Source organism: Mya arenaria, chromosome 7 (assembly GCF_026914265.1).
Source record: "Mya arenaria isolate MELC-2E11 chromosome 7, ASM2691426v1".
In the NCBI taxonomy this organism is placed as follows: Eukaryota; Metazoa; Mollusca; class Bivalvia; order Myida; family Myidae; genus Mya; species Mya arenaria.
In genome coordinates this window covers 7,240,617-7,258,595 of record NC_069128.1, presented here as the reverse complement: position 1 = coordinate 7,258,595, position 17,979 = coordinate 7,240,617, and the positions used below count along the sequence as shown (strand labels likewise).

At 33.6% G+C, this 17,979-nt stretch overlaps 1 protein-coding gene across 1 annotated transcript; it reads right to left on the bottom strand.

The window, feature by feature from the left end:
• Positions 1-452: 452 nt before the first annotated feature.
• Positions 453-11,518, bottom strand: LOC128240447 (cardioacceleratory peptide receptor-like). Its single transcript, XM_052957088.1, has 9 exons — positions 11,378-11,518; positions 8,550-8,688; positions 7,350-7,453; positions 6,085-6,178; positions 5,281-5,423; positions 4,740-4,881; positions 3,867-3,950; positions 3,249-3,432; positions 453-963 (listed from the first exon to the last, which is right to left on the bottom strand). The coding sequence occupies exons 1-9, from the start codon at positions 11,516-11,518 to the stop codon at positions 453-455; spliced, it is 1,542 nt and encodes a 513-aa protein (XP_052813048.1).
• Positions 11,519-17,979: the final 6,461 nt, after the last annotated feature.

The following is a 17,979-nucleotide window of genomic DNA, read 5'->3' as shown; positions in this document are numbered from 1 at the left end:
CATATAAACTAGTTTAATCCCTCAGTGAACTCTAGTTCCACCGATCATTTCGAAGCGTTTATCCTAATAATTTTATTCAACTGTGTTGATGTGTGTGTGTTTGTGTGTGTGCATGTGTGCATGTGTCTGTGTGTGCGTGTGTGCGTGTGTGTGTGCGTGTGTGCGTGGGTACGTGCGTGCGTGCGTGCGTGCGTGCGTGTGTGTGTGTGTTTGTGGTTTGTTTGCATCTCTTGTTCATTCTCATTTGGACCCTTATTTTGTTTCTTTTGGCAATGTTTATATTTATTTATTTGACTACTAGGTTTAACTCTGTAAATTTCATTGAAGTGGTATGGGTTTTTTATTGTATGGCGTAAAACTTATTACCTAGCTAATACTTCATGTTTTAATATTTAGCAAAGTAAACAAGAAAAATATAAGTCAACAATATTCTTTATATAATCGATAATAAATTATACATCTGATATGCTCATCACTTTCTGTTCATCACCTTCATTTACAAAAGTATTTGTCTCAGCGATATCATTGTACAGATCTGTTTTCTGAAATTTCTTTCCGTAAGATTCCAACAATATAATTTCACCGTGTGTCATTTTCCTGTTTGCTAGCGGAAGTCCCGACGGACGTCTGTTAAACGGTCTTTTTGCGGGCTTCTTTTGTTGGTATAAACTATTGTTGCTATTCATGAGTTCTACCAACTCCGGTTTATGCTTGTTACCGTTTCTTCTAGTGCTTGCGACAAGAATATTCCTTCTGTTGAGCTTGTCTTGTAGAAGAGATTCTCGTCCTGGTTTAATTCCGCTGATGTTTGGTCTAGGTGTTAGGCCTGTGCCTGAAGTAACATCACCCCCTGTGTTTTCAACATTCGTTAAATTATTTGGGCCAGTCCTTAGTAGTGTTCTCCTGGTGTAACAGTCACAACCACAACACCAGCTGTGGAGAGTCCTATAGCAAGGCAACCGTCTGAAATAGTTTGCAGACATTGTAAATTCTATTACAAGACTATATCAGAACGGACTTCGATGTGAATAATGCGCTTTTTAACCCCAACTTGCATTTTAGTAAGTTATGATTTGGTAAGTTAGTAAGGATATGATTCATGCAGTTAAGTAATAATTTAGGATACTGCTAGTGTAGTTAAGTAAGGTAGGATATGGTAAGTCCCGTTAAGTAAGTTAGGATATGGTAAGTGCCGTTGGGATAATGTAAGTGCACTTAAGTTTGTTGAATAATGGTAAGTGCCGTTAAGTAAGAAAGGATATGGTGATTGCCGTTGGGTTAGTCAGGATATGGTAACTGCAGTTAAGTTAGTTAGGAAATGGTAAGCGCAGTTAAGTAAAGAAGGATATGGTAAGAGCCTTTGGGGTAGTCAGGATATGGTAACTGCAGTTAAGTATGTTAGGAAATGCTAAGTGCCTTTTGGTTAGTTAGGAAATGGTAAGTGCAGTTAAGTAAGTTAGGATATGGTAAGTGCCTATGGGTTAGTCACAAAAAGGTAACTGCAAATCAGTTAGTTAGGAAATGGAAAGCGCAGTTATTTAAGTAAGAGTATGGTAAGTACCCTTGGGTAAGTCAGGATATGGTAAGTGCCTTTAAGTAAGTTATGATATGGTAAGTGCCGTTGGACTAGATAGGAAATGGTAAGTGCCGTTAAGTTAGTTAGGAAATGGTAAGTGTCGTTAAGTTAGTTAGGAAATGGTAAGTGCCGTTAAGTTAGTTAGGAAATGGTAAGTGTCGTTAAGTTAGTTAGGAAATGGTAAGTGTCGTTAAGTTAGTTAGGAAATGGTAAGTGCCGTTAAGTTAGTTAGGAAATGGTAAGTGTCGTTAAGTAAGTAAGAAAATGGTAAGTGCCGTTAAGTAAGTTCGGATATGGTGAGTGCCGTTGGACTAGATAGGAAATGGTAAGTGCCGTTAAGTTAGTTAGGAAATGGTAAGTGCCGTTAAGTTAGTTAGGAAATGGTAAGTGTCGTTAAGTTAGTTAGGAAATGGTAAGTGTCGTTAAGTTAGTTAGGAAATGGAAGTGCCGTTAAGTTAGTTAGGAAATGGTAAGTGCCGTTAATTTAGTTAGGAAATGGTAAGTGTCGTTAAGTAAGTTAGGAAATGGTAAGTGTCGTTAAGTAAGTTCGGTTATGGTGAGTGCAGTTAAGTTAGTTAAGAAATGGTAAGTGCCGTTAAGTAAGTTAGGAAATGGATAGTGTCGTTAAGTTAGTTAGGAAATGGTAAGTGCCGTTAAGTTAGTTAGGAAATGGTAAGTGCCGTTAAGTTAGTTAGGAAATGGTAAGTGCCGTTAAGTTAGTTAGGAAATGGTAAGTGCCGTTAAGTTAGTTAGGAAATGGTAAGTGCCGTTAAGTTAGTTAGGAAATGGTAAGTGTCGTTAAGTAAGTTAGGAAATGGTAAGTGCCGTTAAGTAAGTTCGGATATGGTAAGTGCCGTTAAGTTAGTTAGGAAATGGTAAGTGCCGTTAAGTTAGTTAGGAAATGGTTAGTGCCGATAAGTTAGTAAGATATTATAAGTGCCGTTGGGTTAGTTAGGAAATGGTAAGTGTCGTTAAGTAAGTAAGGAAATGGTAAGTGCCGAAAAGTAAGTTAGGATATGGTTAGTGCCGTTAAGTAAGTTAGGAAATGGTATGGTTGCGAGGTTAGTTAGGATATAGTAAGTGCCGTTGGTTTAGTTAGAATATTGTTAGTGACGTTAAGTAAGTTAGGATGTGGTAAGCGCAGTTAAGAAAGTTAGGATATGGAAACTGCAGTTAAGTTAGTTAGGAAATGGAAAGTGCAGTTAATTAAGTTAGGATATGGTAAGTGCTCTTGGTTTAGTCAGGATATGGTTACAACAGTTAGAATATTAGGATATTGTAAATGCAGTTTTGGTTAGTCAGGATATGGTAACTGCAGTTAAGTTAGCTAGGATATAGAAGGTGCCTTTTTGGTAAGATAGGATATAGTAAGTGCAGTTGGGTAAGTTAGGATATGGTAAGTGCAGTTCGGTAGACTCTGATGTGACAGCAGTTGGGTTAGTTAGTATATGTTATGTGCAAATATGATAAGTGCAGATTGGTAAGTTAGGATCTGGAAGTGCAGCTGCTGATTAGTTCTATGTTTCTCAAAACATTCTGGAAGAGATTCATGCGAAGGAATGTTGTCATAGAGACCTTGTTATGTGTTTCATTTTATCCGTGGTGTCTTTTAACTATGTATATGCATAAATATTTATTCTATATTGAACGAAAAAGTGCATAAAAAACATACCTTAAATGTGTACATATTCCCGTTCCGAATACGCCATAAATGATAGGATTTGCTGCAGAGTTCAGAGGTGCTAAGCTCTGTATAAGTGAAGTTAAGGCGTGGTATGTTTTTGAATTGTTAACACTTTCACTATACACGTCCTTTAAGTTAAATACGAAGTATGGACACCAACACAGCACGAACACTGAAAATGAGTAGTCAAAAGCAATAGCAATAGTAAATCGGTCCATAGTTTTAGTATTATAAATGTGGTTGTATATGCATTTTTTTTTAATTCAATTATGCCTAAAATTCATCCCATCTAAACTGTTGTTTGATTTGTGTATTTGTCATTACTTAACATTTGTTGTTCCTCGTACTATTTGAATATAGGAAAAGACAAGACATGTCTCCAGCATCAAGAAACACTGCATGTATTAATTGCAAAACTAGTACCCAAACGTGTAGACATGTAGTGCAAGTCAATGATATCAAGTATACAAATAAGTCTGAACCAGTTTTTCTTCCAGGCTTTGTTCACCAAGAATAAATAAGCATGGTGTTAAATGACGATTATTTTGCATCTTTTATGATTAGCAGCTAATGGTGAAAGCTAATCATGAAATAAATAAAACTCACCAATGACAATAATAAGTGTCATCTTGACAGTTTTTATCTTCGCTTGAGGAATTATTCCTTTGTTATTGCCTGGCATAGACGATCCTGCAAACATTAAGTGTATGAGGTTTAGCATTCTATTAAGAAAACAATTGAAAAATAATGATAAAAAGGAGACAAAAAGGCTTGAAAATAAACGAAGTGGGCATATCCAACAAAAGAAAGTTACAATTGTGCCATAGAGAATGAATTATTTTGGCCTTTTATAGCTGGAAATGTATACAAAAGAAATCATTTAATGTATCCGATTAAAAAACAACCTTGTCAGTGTATAACCACCGGCAATTTTGTTACATTTTGATGGTGATCCCATAGAATGTGTACACAATTGGAGAGGATATTGTTTCATAATTAATGCTTTGTATTATTGTTCTTTATTGTAACTGAAATCAGATGTGCACTGAAATATTTTAAATTGTTTTTCAGGTCAACATTACGTATGTTTTGTCTTTCTATATATTGATTGACAAATTATATTAATACACGTCAAACCCTTTGAAAATATACCAAAATAATGACCAGGCATCAAACATTCACATTCATGTTTAAAGGATGCCAAAACATTTACATAGCTTATTACAATATTTGTTATCCTTATATTAATACACGTCAAACACATTAACAATATACCAGAATATCCGGCCCAGACCAGGCAACAAACATTTAAATTCTTATTTATACGATACCATAGACTTTACATAGTTATTTACAATCTTTGTTTTCTTTAACATTTAATTGTTGACTCGAATAAAATATTTTTGGTGTTAAATATTGTATATTTGCTTAATCATTTGCATGATTGTGACAGGAACATACAGTTTTAAAATCACTTACTGTTGGAATATGTATGTGCTGATTGCAGCGCGTTGAAGCCACGGCCCGTTTCCCAAATGACAAACATGATAATTGTGTAACAGGAAAGAATTATCAGTGCGGGTAAGATTAATGCTGTCAGTGCTACTAATGTAATGTACAACTGAAATAGAAAATAGAAAAATGTTGCCTTAGACATATTCTCAGGATGCAACTGTCTTATTTAAAAAAAAATGTTAGAGGAAATGCCTTCGTATTGTCCCTGTTTGATTTGGTTTCCATATTGCGCCAGATAGGCATATTTTTTACTGTACGCATTAATGAACCCTTTTGTTATTGGATGTTTTCCTATTCCAATATGCGGCATTATTACAAGATGGAGACCTTTCGCAATGTGATTGAATTTGAATAAGATTCCTTATTGCAAGAGATACAAGTTTTGCATCATATTGACAATACCCTATTACAGTCATACATCCTTTTTTAATTATTTGTCTTAATTAATGAAAACAAAAAAGAATTATCTTAGACGCTTTATCAGTAGATGACAATGAAAACGAACCTGCCATTGCCATCTATCCTGTAGTGTCATCAGACAATAATACTCTCCATTTAGTGGCATAGTATCAAAGAATAGAAAGGCTGGAACCGAAAGTATGGCTGAACTAACCCACGCTCCGATCACGAGAGCTCTAACTGTAGTAGCTGAAGTAAAATAAACTTCTTGTCTCTTTATCTGGCTTTTTAAGCAAATTTATGACATAATATAAATCGACAGATAATCAATTTGCTTTTTTGTAACTGTATGTCATATTTTCTGTATTGTTGCAGAATAACATTTAATTGCAGACGATATATATTGAGGAATAAGAATTACAAGTGTGACACAGAACAGGCATGTGCATGGAACATATAGTCTGTTTCATCAGGCATATAACATGTGACAATGCAATATAAGGTTCAAAATCAGTCCGAAATTTAGATGACGTAAATATACGTTTATAGTATATATAGTGCTGTGCCGTTATTAGTAAAAGAAAATAGCTATTTTATCTTTATGAACTTTTAAATTGGCCAAAAATGTTATTTTCGTAAACGGTATGCATTAATCATTAGAATATTCCCAAAGAATGCAATTACATATAACAGGTTGCAGTAATAATTATATACGCGCATAATTGATAATAATGACGTTTTGATAGTCGTGTAATGTTTATTGTCTGGTATCGTCTTGAGCTTTATTTAGTCTTATTGACCATTCAATTAAACAGTATTTTGGTTTTATTTCGCCATACATTAAGGGTAAGTTTAAGAATGATATTTGTAATAAACAGGGTTTTAAAATACTGGCAAAACTAACTCATACCTTTTCTAGTGAACTTCATTGGCCGAGCAATAGCGTCAGCTCTGTCAATACTCAAGGCAACAATCATAAACGTTGATGAGTAAACCACCAGAACCTGCAAAGTATTAATTTTATCAAAAATGTACAGTCTGCCATGAAACATGAGGAAACATTGTATGTTTTACTATGGGGATACAAAACGGTCTGGCGTTTTGAGATGATGTTATTCCTCGTATTGACTGAGAAATAGGACCACTTTAAGGCACTTACAAAATTCATTTCACTTTGGTACATTTGTAAGCATAATATTTGCAAAGAATGACGCATTCTCAATCAAAGTAAGATGTACGTCTGACAAACAGGAGACTTTATAGTAGTAATACAATTTATCATTAAATTATACCAATTACTTATTAGATTTCTGTCACCTATGTCTACCGTGACATTAAGAAATATATTAATATTCGACAAATATCGTTTGAGATTCATAAAACGAATCAAACCTAAATTATCATTGTGCTTGTGCCATTCCTATCAAACTAATAATAAACCGTCTTGAGTTTAACTTCATATTGTTTATCAGGAAACATCGACTGTAAACCATAAAAAACAGGGGATATTATTTGTTTTATATATTTGCCTCAGACCCGAAGGTTGGCGTGGAAGTTTATCTGTTTGATTTTTCTATTATGAACCTTACACCATCCAGTGATGAACAATCTTCATGTATAATATCTGTCATGTGTTTTCGTTCCGGATCGAAAATTCGACCCGAGGGCACCTGCGTTGCCAGGTAACGAGGCTTGCCGAGTAACCGGCTACGCAGCGAGCCCGAGGGTCGAATTTTTCGATCCGGAACGGACACACATGATAGATATTTTTCTAGCATACCTTGAATTACACTTTTTTGTGAAAAATGCATAGAAAGGGCAGTTTTGTAAATTTCACCAAAAAGCACGTGCGATGATGTTATATTTATTCACTGCATACGTCAATAAGTTTCTTTTGTATCACGTCTTTTAAGGGTTATTTTGTTTTGTTTTGAAGGTGTGTTTTTGTAAAGTTAATAGTTATGGAACTCATCTCATAATTATGGTTACATTAAATGTAAAATAAAAGAAATGAAAAGTATTATGTCACAGCGCGTGACTCATCTGGCATGGGGGGATGCCAGATGGGATTTTCCAGCACGGCTGACGTCACCGGAAATGCCTATCCGGTGTGCTAGAAAAGGCCTATAAGCAAACCTAATGTCTTCAGAAATAATATCCAATATTTTTGCTTACCTGAAGGAATTTGATAATTTTGCAGAGAACTGCACCACCATACCAGACCACAAGCCAGCGTTCGACAATATCGACCGTTAAGTTGAATAGCCCAACCGTCAGATCTGAAAATGACAGAAATGGGATTCTTTTTTGTCTGTTACATTAATACGACACTCATAGAATGGCGATAAATTAGCTTACGGCTAAGAAACTAGTTTGATTTCTCTGAAAAGTGTATTTTGTGTCGGTGATGCGAATGAAATTTGAATATGCATCTGCTTTCTTTAGCCCGTCGGATGTATATATTAACTGTGACTATGTTAAGCTTTTCGGTAGATTTTTCAAAAATAACGGTGCATTATCTGTTGATCAACTCACTGTTTTAAGCAGATTGTTTATGATAACATATAGGTGCCCTTACTTTTGTTCGTTGTCATGGGATAAATAAACGTAAATGCACACAATGCTGGAAAGAAAATATCTGACGTAATTTTCCGGTATTTTCATTTCTGTACAAGTTGGCCCACTTATCAAATTCAATATAGATATATTGTTCTAATGAATCGAAAGCAATAAATTAAATAAAAACAAATGTTTCAGTGTACGAATCAAATACATTTCAATTCGTGAACAAAAATGCAATTAGCTATTATGGGCGAGTCCACTCTAAAATTATGACATTCGGTGTACAATCGGTGAAATATATTTCTTAAAAATCCTGCACATTAACAAACAATTATCTTTTGTATATACACAAGATGGATATGTATTTTTTTTTAAATGAATAGCGTTTATTGATAATAAATATTTGCATTGTACATTTAAAACTATTCAGATATTAAAAATCAGCATTCATGTTCTCTTAAAATGATGAGGTCCGAGACGAAGAAGATTATGATATGGGCAAGTATTAAAGTACATAAATATGTGTAATCAACGACATAGAACGCTCAAAATATCGGCTACGTCAGATTTGTATATACATGTGAGTCCCCTTTCAAAAAAGCGTATCAAAGAAACTATTGGAGAAATTTCTAGATAGTAACATAGTTTATCAAATGTATTTTACAAGATTGACAATAAGTTATTTTAAAATCGATGATGGATTGGAACGACAAAGCCAGGTATCAAAATTGTCCATAAAGGAAATCCTCAATTGTTTTGAAAAGTACAATATCATTTTATGAAACAGAAGGCCCATACGAACAACTTTCCTACCTGCGACTGCCAGGTGCATCATAAAAAAGTGCATTCTAGTCTTGATCCCCTTTTCCGACATGTAGATAGCGACAAGAACGCACGTGTTTCCCAGGACGATCATTAAAAAGAGAATAACCAGGACAACCAGTTGTGGTACCTGGAATGGTTTTAAAATCATTTTAAGGAACAGAACAACGAAACACGGACGAAAACTAGTCGTGGCACCTTGTATGGATATGATATCACAATCGGTAAGGGAACAACGAGGACATCTAGCTGTGGCACCTGTATTGGTTGTGAAGTCATGGAGCAGGAACTGACATATCACGCGTGACTTCATTCATCTCATAACTAAGTGATTTACATTCCCGTTGCATAAACATTGAAGGCACAGGATAATTTTTTCAGTCTTAATCTGACGGACACCCTCGGTTTAAGCTTTGAGGATATACCTACCACCTATTGCTGTATTAAAGGTATGATTGATATGGAATTCAACACACTTCAATTCAAATATAAAACACAACTACGTCAAGCACGATGTGCAAATGTATGTTTTAAGAAGCTTAACTGGAAAAAAATCGTATTAACTTGAAGTAGGTGTATTTTTAAATGTGTATATTATCAAGTACATCAATCACAGTCGTTAGTTCAGTAAAAGCTACCAGTCGCTCGAGACCTGTACAAAATCGAATGATCCTGCCAATTATTTATACACAAGGAGAATCATTACGCCTCTATCTTGTCTGTTAGTCTCTGATTACATGTATTATTCATACCGATATCATTAATACTTCTTTTTCCTTTTCGTTAAAATCCTTTGATAAGATCGCCAACATGTCTCAATTGCTCATCAACAAACATGAACTCTATCTCGTCTTACGAGTAATTGATTGTCGTCTGTATAAGAGAAACAGATGATAGCGAAAGAGAAAAGATACACTTAAGCAAGTTTTTCAATCTTTGTTATTTAGTGTCTGGCTATCGAGTTATACTTGAAACAATTGCCATAGATATTAAGCTGCTCTTCTGCATAACCGTCATAACACTAAATCATATCAGACATTCTGTTTTACTTTGAAATATTCGTTTTGGCGTTTAAAGGACCAGATAGGACCTTAACTCTCACGACCAAGGTAGATTTAGTCGGTCGGTATATATGAGCCTTTTATTCATATTTTTCCAGAAAAGAGGAAGAACGTATACACGTATCTATTCCAGGTCAATTCGTATTTGTAATTATTTGTTATCGTGTTTATCAAGATTGGGTCAGATACAAACTGAGAGAGAAGAAATACTGCTCAGAATGCTTAGATGCATAGTATGTATTATAGGTCAATGCGTGTTTTGAACTATTTCTGATCATATTAATCAAGACAAGGTCAGACAAAAGCTAAGAGGGAAAATGCTTCTAAGAAGTCTTTGCCTTAATAACATTCTTCAAATGCCTTGAAACTCAAAATCGTGCAGAAGAAGGAGCACGCGTATTGTATATGCAATCGTTTGTTCACTAATTATATAAGTGTAGAGCGAACGAAACAAACGCGAAAACAATAAGGCCTAAGTTGTGAATAGGAACAAGATCAATAATCAAGAGCATTCATTCAGAAGCTCAAAACAAAGACCAAAACAAAATGCTTTATTGTAAATTAATTTTGTTCTCATTTCTAGGAATGCAGTAACTTAGGTTAGGTCGATTTTTACAGGACGGTCGCTGAAGGGAAAAAAGGAGTATTAAATTTAGACCCTGGTTTACTTACATCATATTACTGGTTAGAAATCGAACAATGGAAGACTTTATTTTTGATTGTAAATTCATTTCGGGAAAAAATATATAGGGTTAATACAACTTCTGCATGTAGTTATCATCTGTAGAGACCCGCAAAATGGTTAACAGCACTTAGCTGTAGTTCAATGGCTAACGCATATTGTACTGGCCGCAAATAAAATGTCTAAGGTATTAATGAAAAAAAGCACTAATACCCTTTCTTGTATTGATCCATACGTATAAGAGAAGAAAACCATACACATTAAGTCACAATATAACAACAACAATAAACAAGCACTAAGATACGTATTGATTAATTTCAAAACATTGAAAACAAATTTGTTTGTCACTTTTAGGTTGTTAAAATTCCCTTTCTTGAGTTTTTTTATATATTTTTGGTACAATTATTTACAAACGCATTTTAAGCGTTGATCTACGTTGTGGATTCGATGTAAACAAGGTTTTATTTTTTAAAAGTAAATAACTCTTGCTATATCTTGAAATTAAAAACTCTTATGGCTGAATAGTGGTAATATAATTGAACTGTTGGGTGATAATGACTTCCCTTGTTGGGAACGAAGGCTTGAAATTAAATGATTTTTTTAAAACAAGAACGAACTCCCATCAACCCCAATATTTAAGTCTATGTCATTTTGTTATGCAGACTCATACGTCAACGCTGGGCCACAGAGGCATTCAATATAAATGCTATAAAAGTCAACAGTATAGAAAAATGATTAACTTTTATATTTGAATAAATTTGACGTAAAAAGACAGTTTTTATCAGTTTTAGACACTTTAACCTAACCCGCGTGCATTGTTTGCTGACGTCCTGACGTCAAATAATTTGTCATCACAGTTGACGTAGTATTCTTAAGACCTCCGCGTTCAAACAAAGTCTGAACAAAACAAACAAAGTCTGAACAAAAATCTGGTTTTTGCACTTGAATTTGTGAAAATTTAAATTGTATGAAATCATACATCTTTTTTGAAAAGTATGAACCACTAAAAAACTATATTACAAGGTATTACTTACAATTTTAGTTTAATATACTTAATATACATATAAGGATGTTACCTGCCAAAATTCAACGTCTTGGTCCACAATATAAAAATCGCTATAGGTATAGTTTTCATCATACTGGGCGTCCTGAAACATGCTGTTTTCATCCACTGATGCATTTTCACATTGCGCCTCATTGTTCCTTTCTAAATCCATGGACACTCCTTTTTAATGAAATTATTTTTGTCACGTATTGATATTTATCTCTGTTTCGCGAAACGATTTCGTCACTTTTCATTCAATAATAAGTATTGATTTGAATGATTGCTGGATAGTTATTCGAAGCAATTTGAAAATAGATAGAATCCACAATATAACTGAAAATTAAGAAAGTTTTGATAAATAAATCAAACTAGTAGGATTGTTACAAGTTGTCAAAGTCCAGACTTTAAATTTCTGAATATTATGTATTTCTAAGAAAAATTAAGTGCTGCAACCTAGTAATGTTTTCGGTTGTATAGTTTACGCAGGAACATCGACGCATAAAATATTGTAGTTATCTCGCAAACGTGAATAACAGTACAAACTTTATTCACAAATGAATGCGTAAATTTGAAAAAAAATAATCTCTCAGTTCAGTTGGTCATAAAACAGTTCTTAAATTTCATAAACCACGTGTTTAAGGTCATTATTGAGATTTTGAATGTCATTATCTACCTATTAAATTCCTTTTGATACAGTGGTTGCGACGATAAATCTCCTTCATTTGTTTTCCATTATTCAATACTACAATAGCAGTATTAATAAACAAACTTTATCCTCACCATTAACTAAATCTAAAGTGTAAAAAGAAAACCGACTCCATAGATTATATATTTTATGCAGCGCTCCTTTATCCTTGAATTTATTTTAATCATACCATACCAAACTTCGACAATACACGATATCCATGATAGTATCTCTTGTTGTATTCTGTTAAAGAAATGCTTTACTCAGAGGCGGAAAATCCTTCCTATTTATCATGATCTCTACTAGCGGCTGCGAAAGAACCAATACCAACAAGGACTAAAGAATACGACTGCCATGCGAGAGATTCACTTCTAATGTTATTTGTTTGCATAATAATTCAACATTGCTCCTCAACATTATCTAAAGCTCTTTCATACCGATCATACAATGAAAGAAGTTTGAGAGAAGTCACTAATATATTCCCCAAATCTATAACGGTTATAAAAGGGCATTTGTGCAAACACTCAATAGTTGTTTTTTTCTTATGCAGTGTATACAATTGCTTTTATATAGGATATCAAGTTAGGAAAACATGCCAATGGTAAAGTGTTTCTGATTAAATACTGTGGTCATATATCAGTAATATATGATAGGTATTAGCAATATTTTGGCTATTTTTAACTAGGGAATTTGTTGTCACGAGGCTATTGAAAACTCATTTTATAAAGCCATATATTGTGTTATATATTATAAAATCGTATGGTTTTCATTGATTTGGTGATTAACATACCAATGAGTTATATATTTATTAATGCATTAAAATAATACGTTTCGTGCATCACTTTAGAATTTGTACGTTGGCACACCATTGTGTGTCCGGTTATGATAGTCCGGCTCAAATTAACATACAGATGATTGTGATGAGGATTTATTATCTTATTCACGAATAGGAGACTTAACAACTTAATGAAAGGAAAAAGTAAGACATGATTAAAAAAACTGGTGACTCTTAATGCGCAATGATAAAAGGTGGAAAAAGAGGCATGGATTCTATCACAAAATTCACACAATTAAAATTCCAAATTGCATACTTACTGAACAAACATAACGGTCAACGACTAAATCTCAAAACAAAAGGACCGGAAATGATTAAAAACCTACGTTGTACAGTACATACGTCTACCAAAACGGAGTCATAAATCAAATGTCATAACATCAGTTACTACCTTTAATACTCTTAAATCTTTGTGAAGCATGTATAGGTCACTGTCGTTATTGCTGTTGCATGAGTATTTCACTATAAAGCTCGTCCATTTAAAAAGGAATTGTCCGATCGATCCCAATTCACAGACAACATTTCTGCATATTTCATACCCTTTTTAATATTTTTAATTGAGAAATGTAGCAATAACAGCAACAAAACGAATTGTTATTTTTTAATTCATAGAAGTTCATCAAAACAGTTTGAAATTAGAAATGTTAGGTCGTCAGAACAACTTTAAAATAGTCAAATTTAATTATTGAAAATAATGGTCCGTCAAAAGCTATTCATAGCTAATGTTTCTTTGGTATGTCATACCGACTTACAATTTGATTTGATTTGATTTGAATTGAAAAGGTCACATATACATTGTGTTCATAGGGACATGAAAATAATTCCCTAAAACATATGACTTTAATGATTGTTTAAAATCATGATTCTGTGTCTTGTTCGTTTGAAGAGGTACGGAGCTCATAATTGTAGCTTTATTGTATATGTCGAATAAATAAACGCATAAGAATATTCATGTGAAATATAAAAAAATATAAAATTATTCATAATACTGACGAACAATCTTCGACTACCACTACCACTGTAAAAACGGAGTCATAAGTCAAATGTCATAACGTCCTTAACTACTTTTAATACTCTTCAACATTGTGAAGTATGCATAGATCGCTGTCGGTATTGCTATTATATGTGTATTTCACTATGATGATATTTACCGTGATGATCCGTGTTACTATTGTAGTTTTCTTGCTGTGATAATGTTTACAATGATTGTCAATAAGCTTGTTACAAATATTGCTATACCACAACAATATACAAAGCAATCTCCTTTCATCATAACAGGGGGTAATCCGTGTCTAGACTATATTGCAAAAAGTATTTCACTGAAGCGTTGTCGTCTGTCAAAAAGATTAGACAATGGTTCATGAACGCCTGTTTAGGGATTAGGCTTTTCGTTTAGGCAACAACCTTTTGAAAACACTGAACTTCAGACACAGACTTTTTCCCTGAATATCAGATCACAACGATTCACTAAAGCTCAGTTTTAAGACATCAACAAGCTTATATGTTCATTTAATTTGGGGATGTTCACATTCATTAGTTCACATGCCTGGCGTGGCTCAATCCAAAGATCATTTTGTTCCTGTTTTATTTTTATACACGGACACCTTTACCACTAGAATAACTCATCTTCGAGCAGGACCATATGTAAACGTTAATGAATGATATATATAAATGATACATATAATGTGACGGTACGAAGACGTTCCTTTGTAAAATTAGCAATATAGACGTCTATATTGCTTACGTGACAAACAACGAGTTCCTACTTACATGAAATGGCATTTCCTAGCTATATAGCTCGTATCTCTTATTTGGATAAAAGTTTGACGAGTGGTTTGATGTGTTTATTTTTATTATCCTGTCCAATGTAAACGTTAAATTGTTTGGTTGCTATATTTTAAAGGTTAACTAGTATTCATACCATCATTCTGTATATCCCGGTGGTGCTCAGTTATGACAACAATTATGACAAAAAGCTTTTGGTAAGATTAAGCCTACCAAATTGTACCACATGATGAGAGAAACGTAATTAACAATTTCTATGAATAACTATGAAACTTTACTAAAAATATTTATGCATCTTTTCCATTGTTTATATTCTGCACAATTTATTTTCGATGCTCATGGAGCTACATGAGGCATAAGCTTTTACGTTTTCTGTTTTAGAAGTATATGTTCACTTTGGTTTCTCTTGAAACATATAAATGCACACACACACGACAGGTATCCGAAAGGATATTGTGTCTTGAAATGCCCTAATATGACGATGCAATGTTGACACCTTTTACAAAGGGTAGACACATGATGAAAAACGTCAAACGTCGGTACTGTATACCAACACTATCTGATTAATATTACACTTGTCAATCGTTTCAAATATTTATTATACGCAGGTAGATTCCTAAGCATAATTAAGACAATTTCATTGACAATTCATATCGTGATTGCGCGTGCCTGCGTTTGTTTTCTTTTCGCTTTGATTTGTTTTCTTAACTTTTTAATTTTTAAAACTAATTGGTATACCGAATATGTGTATACCTGTGTATACCTGGGACCTCCGACTTCTGATTATTTTATTCGCATACGAACTTATTATAATGTTCGTCTTTCTATGTTTCTTACTTGTTCATGAATACTATCTTTTAAACTAAAACTACAGCTCTTATTTTAATGTAACACTTATTTTGCATGTCTTAGTGCGTTTTAATGCATTTGAACCTTTAAAAAACATATATTTTCATTAAAAGATACTTCAAAATACTTCAAAACGAATGCAGGAAATTCAAAGGTATTATTATAAAAGCATACTTTCACCTTCAATTACTTGCATTTCTATTTCGGCAAGTTTGAACCAGGTGCCACGAGATTTCTTAAATATTTATTTATTTTATTTTTTAAATATTTTTTTTTTTAATAAAATAAAATAATGGAAATAAGACTTCAGTGCATTGTACATCACGCCAATCATAATCGCCTCAAACTCAGAAAATACACGCTCAGCTTTAAAGTATATGCTTTATCTTACAATATTATTACATTAACATCGTCATCATTGTGTAACAATTTGTGCCGCATAATATGTATTTCTGTATATACTGTATATATGACCGTTTGTTTGTTTAATATGTTTGAATCACTTTCGGTTGGAAATAAAGAGAATAATAATAATAAAAAAGGGAATAATCTTAGTGTATTACTGAACGTGGTGTATGGTTATTTTGCGACGTACATGTATTTACATACGGAGAGAAATCAGCGGTAACAAAGCTAAAATGTTAACACTGTTTCCACGTTATTGTTATGAACCCCTAAAAAATCAGATATTTGTTTATTTTATTTCTATTGTGCAACGGTAAGAGGGTGTCGTCCCCTTCCCCTCCCCGCTTACCCTCTAGAATACGGGATATCCCTAAATTTGGAACTGGAATCCGGAATCCTTTAATATAAATATTTTATAAAGCGTCTCAAATTTGCTTGATTTTCGTATACATATCTTGGCTTCCCTGGTCATTCCTTTTAATATTAGATTGGTCGATTTACCTTCCTGGCTAAACATACCATGACTCATAACACAATTTATAGGTCATTGTTAGTCGCACAGAATTTATTTCGTTAATGTATACGCACAGCTTCCTATTGTTACTTAAATCAGAAACAATTCCGAGAAACTTACTTTGTTGTAAGCTGAAGTTGATAAAATGTCCCAAGCGTTCATTGCAAGCCAGTTTTAAACGCATTTTAGTTTTAACATATTTTATTCATCAGCGTATACATGCGTTACATAAAGGGCATTTGTACAGCTTACAGTGCAGATGACTTAATACGATTTATAGAAGTGGTTTTTAAGTTTATTGTAAAACATGATTTTGCTTTATTTAATATTTTTAAACATATAAAGAGAAATTATTTACAGACGACGTACACTGACAAGATAGTATTTGAAAGTGGAACAAGTTTGTGTTATTAACAATCATTATGTTAGAGTAATCGTAGTTATTTTCGAATAATCGAATACGAAAGTCGTTGATTATGTTCAAGACAAGAATGAGAAAGTTAAAGAGGAAGAAAGAGGGTAGGATTATTGGTTCTTCAAATGCCAAATATTCCACTGAGCCTCGATTGATAGTGCTGAATATCACATGTTAATTTAAAAAAGACAATTCAGGGTGTGAGTAGTTATAAGTAGTTGGATGTTGATGTTCAATGGCTCTCAATTTTTTTTGACATTTTAATAAAGAGGTGAATTGCATCAGACAATGCTCATCTGTCATGGCAAAATCACCGTATAGTAAATTTCGAAGCCTTACGTTAGTCAAAGCTTCCACAGAGTTTAGTATAAATCTTCTTTGATCAGTAAAGAGACGATAATGATACGTTGTCTCCTGAATTCCAAACGAGTAGAAGTATGAGGGAACTCTATTTTAGCAAAAAAATGATGGTTCAATGAACTGCATTCGTTCCATAACCTAGTGTGAATGACCTGTTATCGGTGTTTCCATATTAAAACAGGTTAGTTGGTTTTGGTTTATTCGATTTTAAGTAAGCTTTGAAACCAGAAACAGTATCAATGTTTTGGCTACAGTTAGAAGATGCTGCGATTTTCGTAGGAACGAATGATTGCATACATAGTGGTGTGTTTGTATGAAGGCTAGAGATAATTGAGGTGTTTTTAAGTGATCTTGTTGAGGCTACCTACCGTTTGATGAACCAAACATGAAAGATTATCAGGAGAGAGACCATTTTTCATTTCGTTGATGAGTACAAGCTTGTGTTTTTCACGCCTTGTTTCCAAGCTCTCAAAGCCAGATTTAATGTGAAGTAGTCGGAAAGAAACAAGGCGAGTACAACCAGTAACAATACGTTCGCATTCGCTTTGATTTTTGTCAAGATCATTTTTTCATACTGTGTACAATTATTCAAGATGACGACCGCATACTCCAAGATTGGTCTAATAAAAGAAAGGAAAGATAAATAACCTCCAAAGACCTCATATCCGTTTTATGATGTAAACTCTTGACCAAGCCTTTTTTAATGAAGTTAATGTGGGTATGTCAATTGCCTTCATCAGAGAGAAAAATATCCAGGTGTTTAGATTCAACAAACGAGATACCAG

What these genes read in the sequence shown, in the direction of transcription:
- LOC128240447 (XM_052957088.1), bottom strand. Translation starts at nt 11,518, where the DNA reads ATGGATTTAGAAAGGAACAATGAGGCGCAATGTGAAAATGCATCAGTG. An exon ending in AAGACGTTGAATTTTGGCAG is followed by an intron (nt 8,689 to 11,377) that starts GTAACATCCTTA and finishes AAACCATTCCAG; the next exon opens with GTACCACAACTGGTTGTCCT. An exon ending in AGCACATACATATTCCAACA is followed by an intron (nt 3,951 to 4,739) that starts GTAAGTGATTTT and finishes TAATGTTTGCAG; the next exon opens with GATCGTCTATGCCAGGCAAT.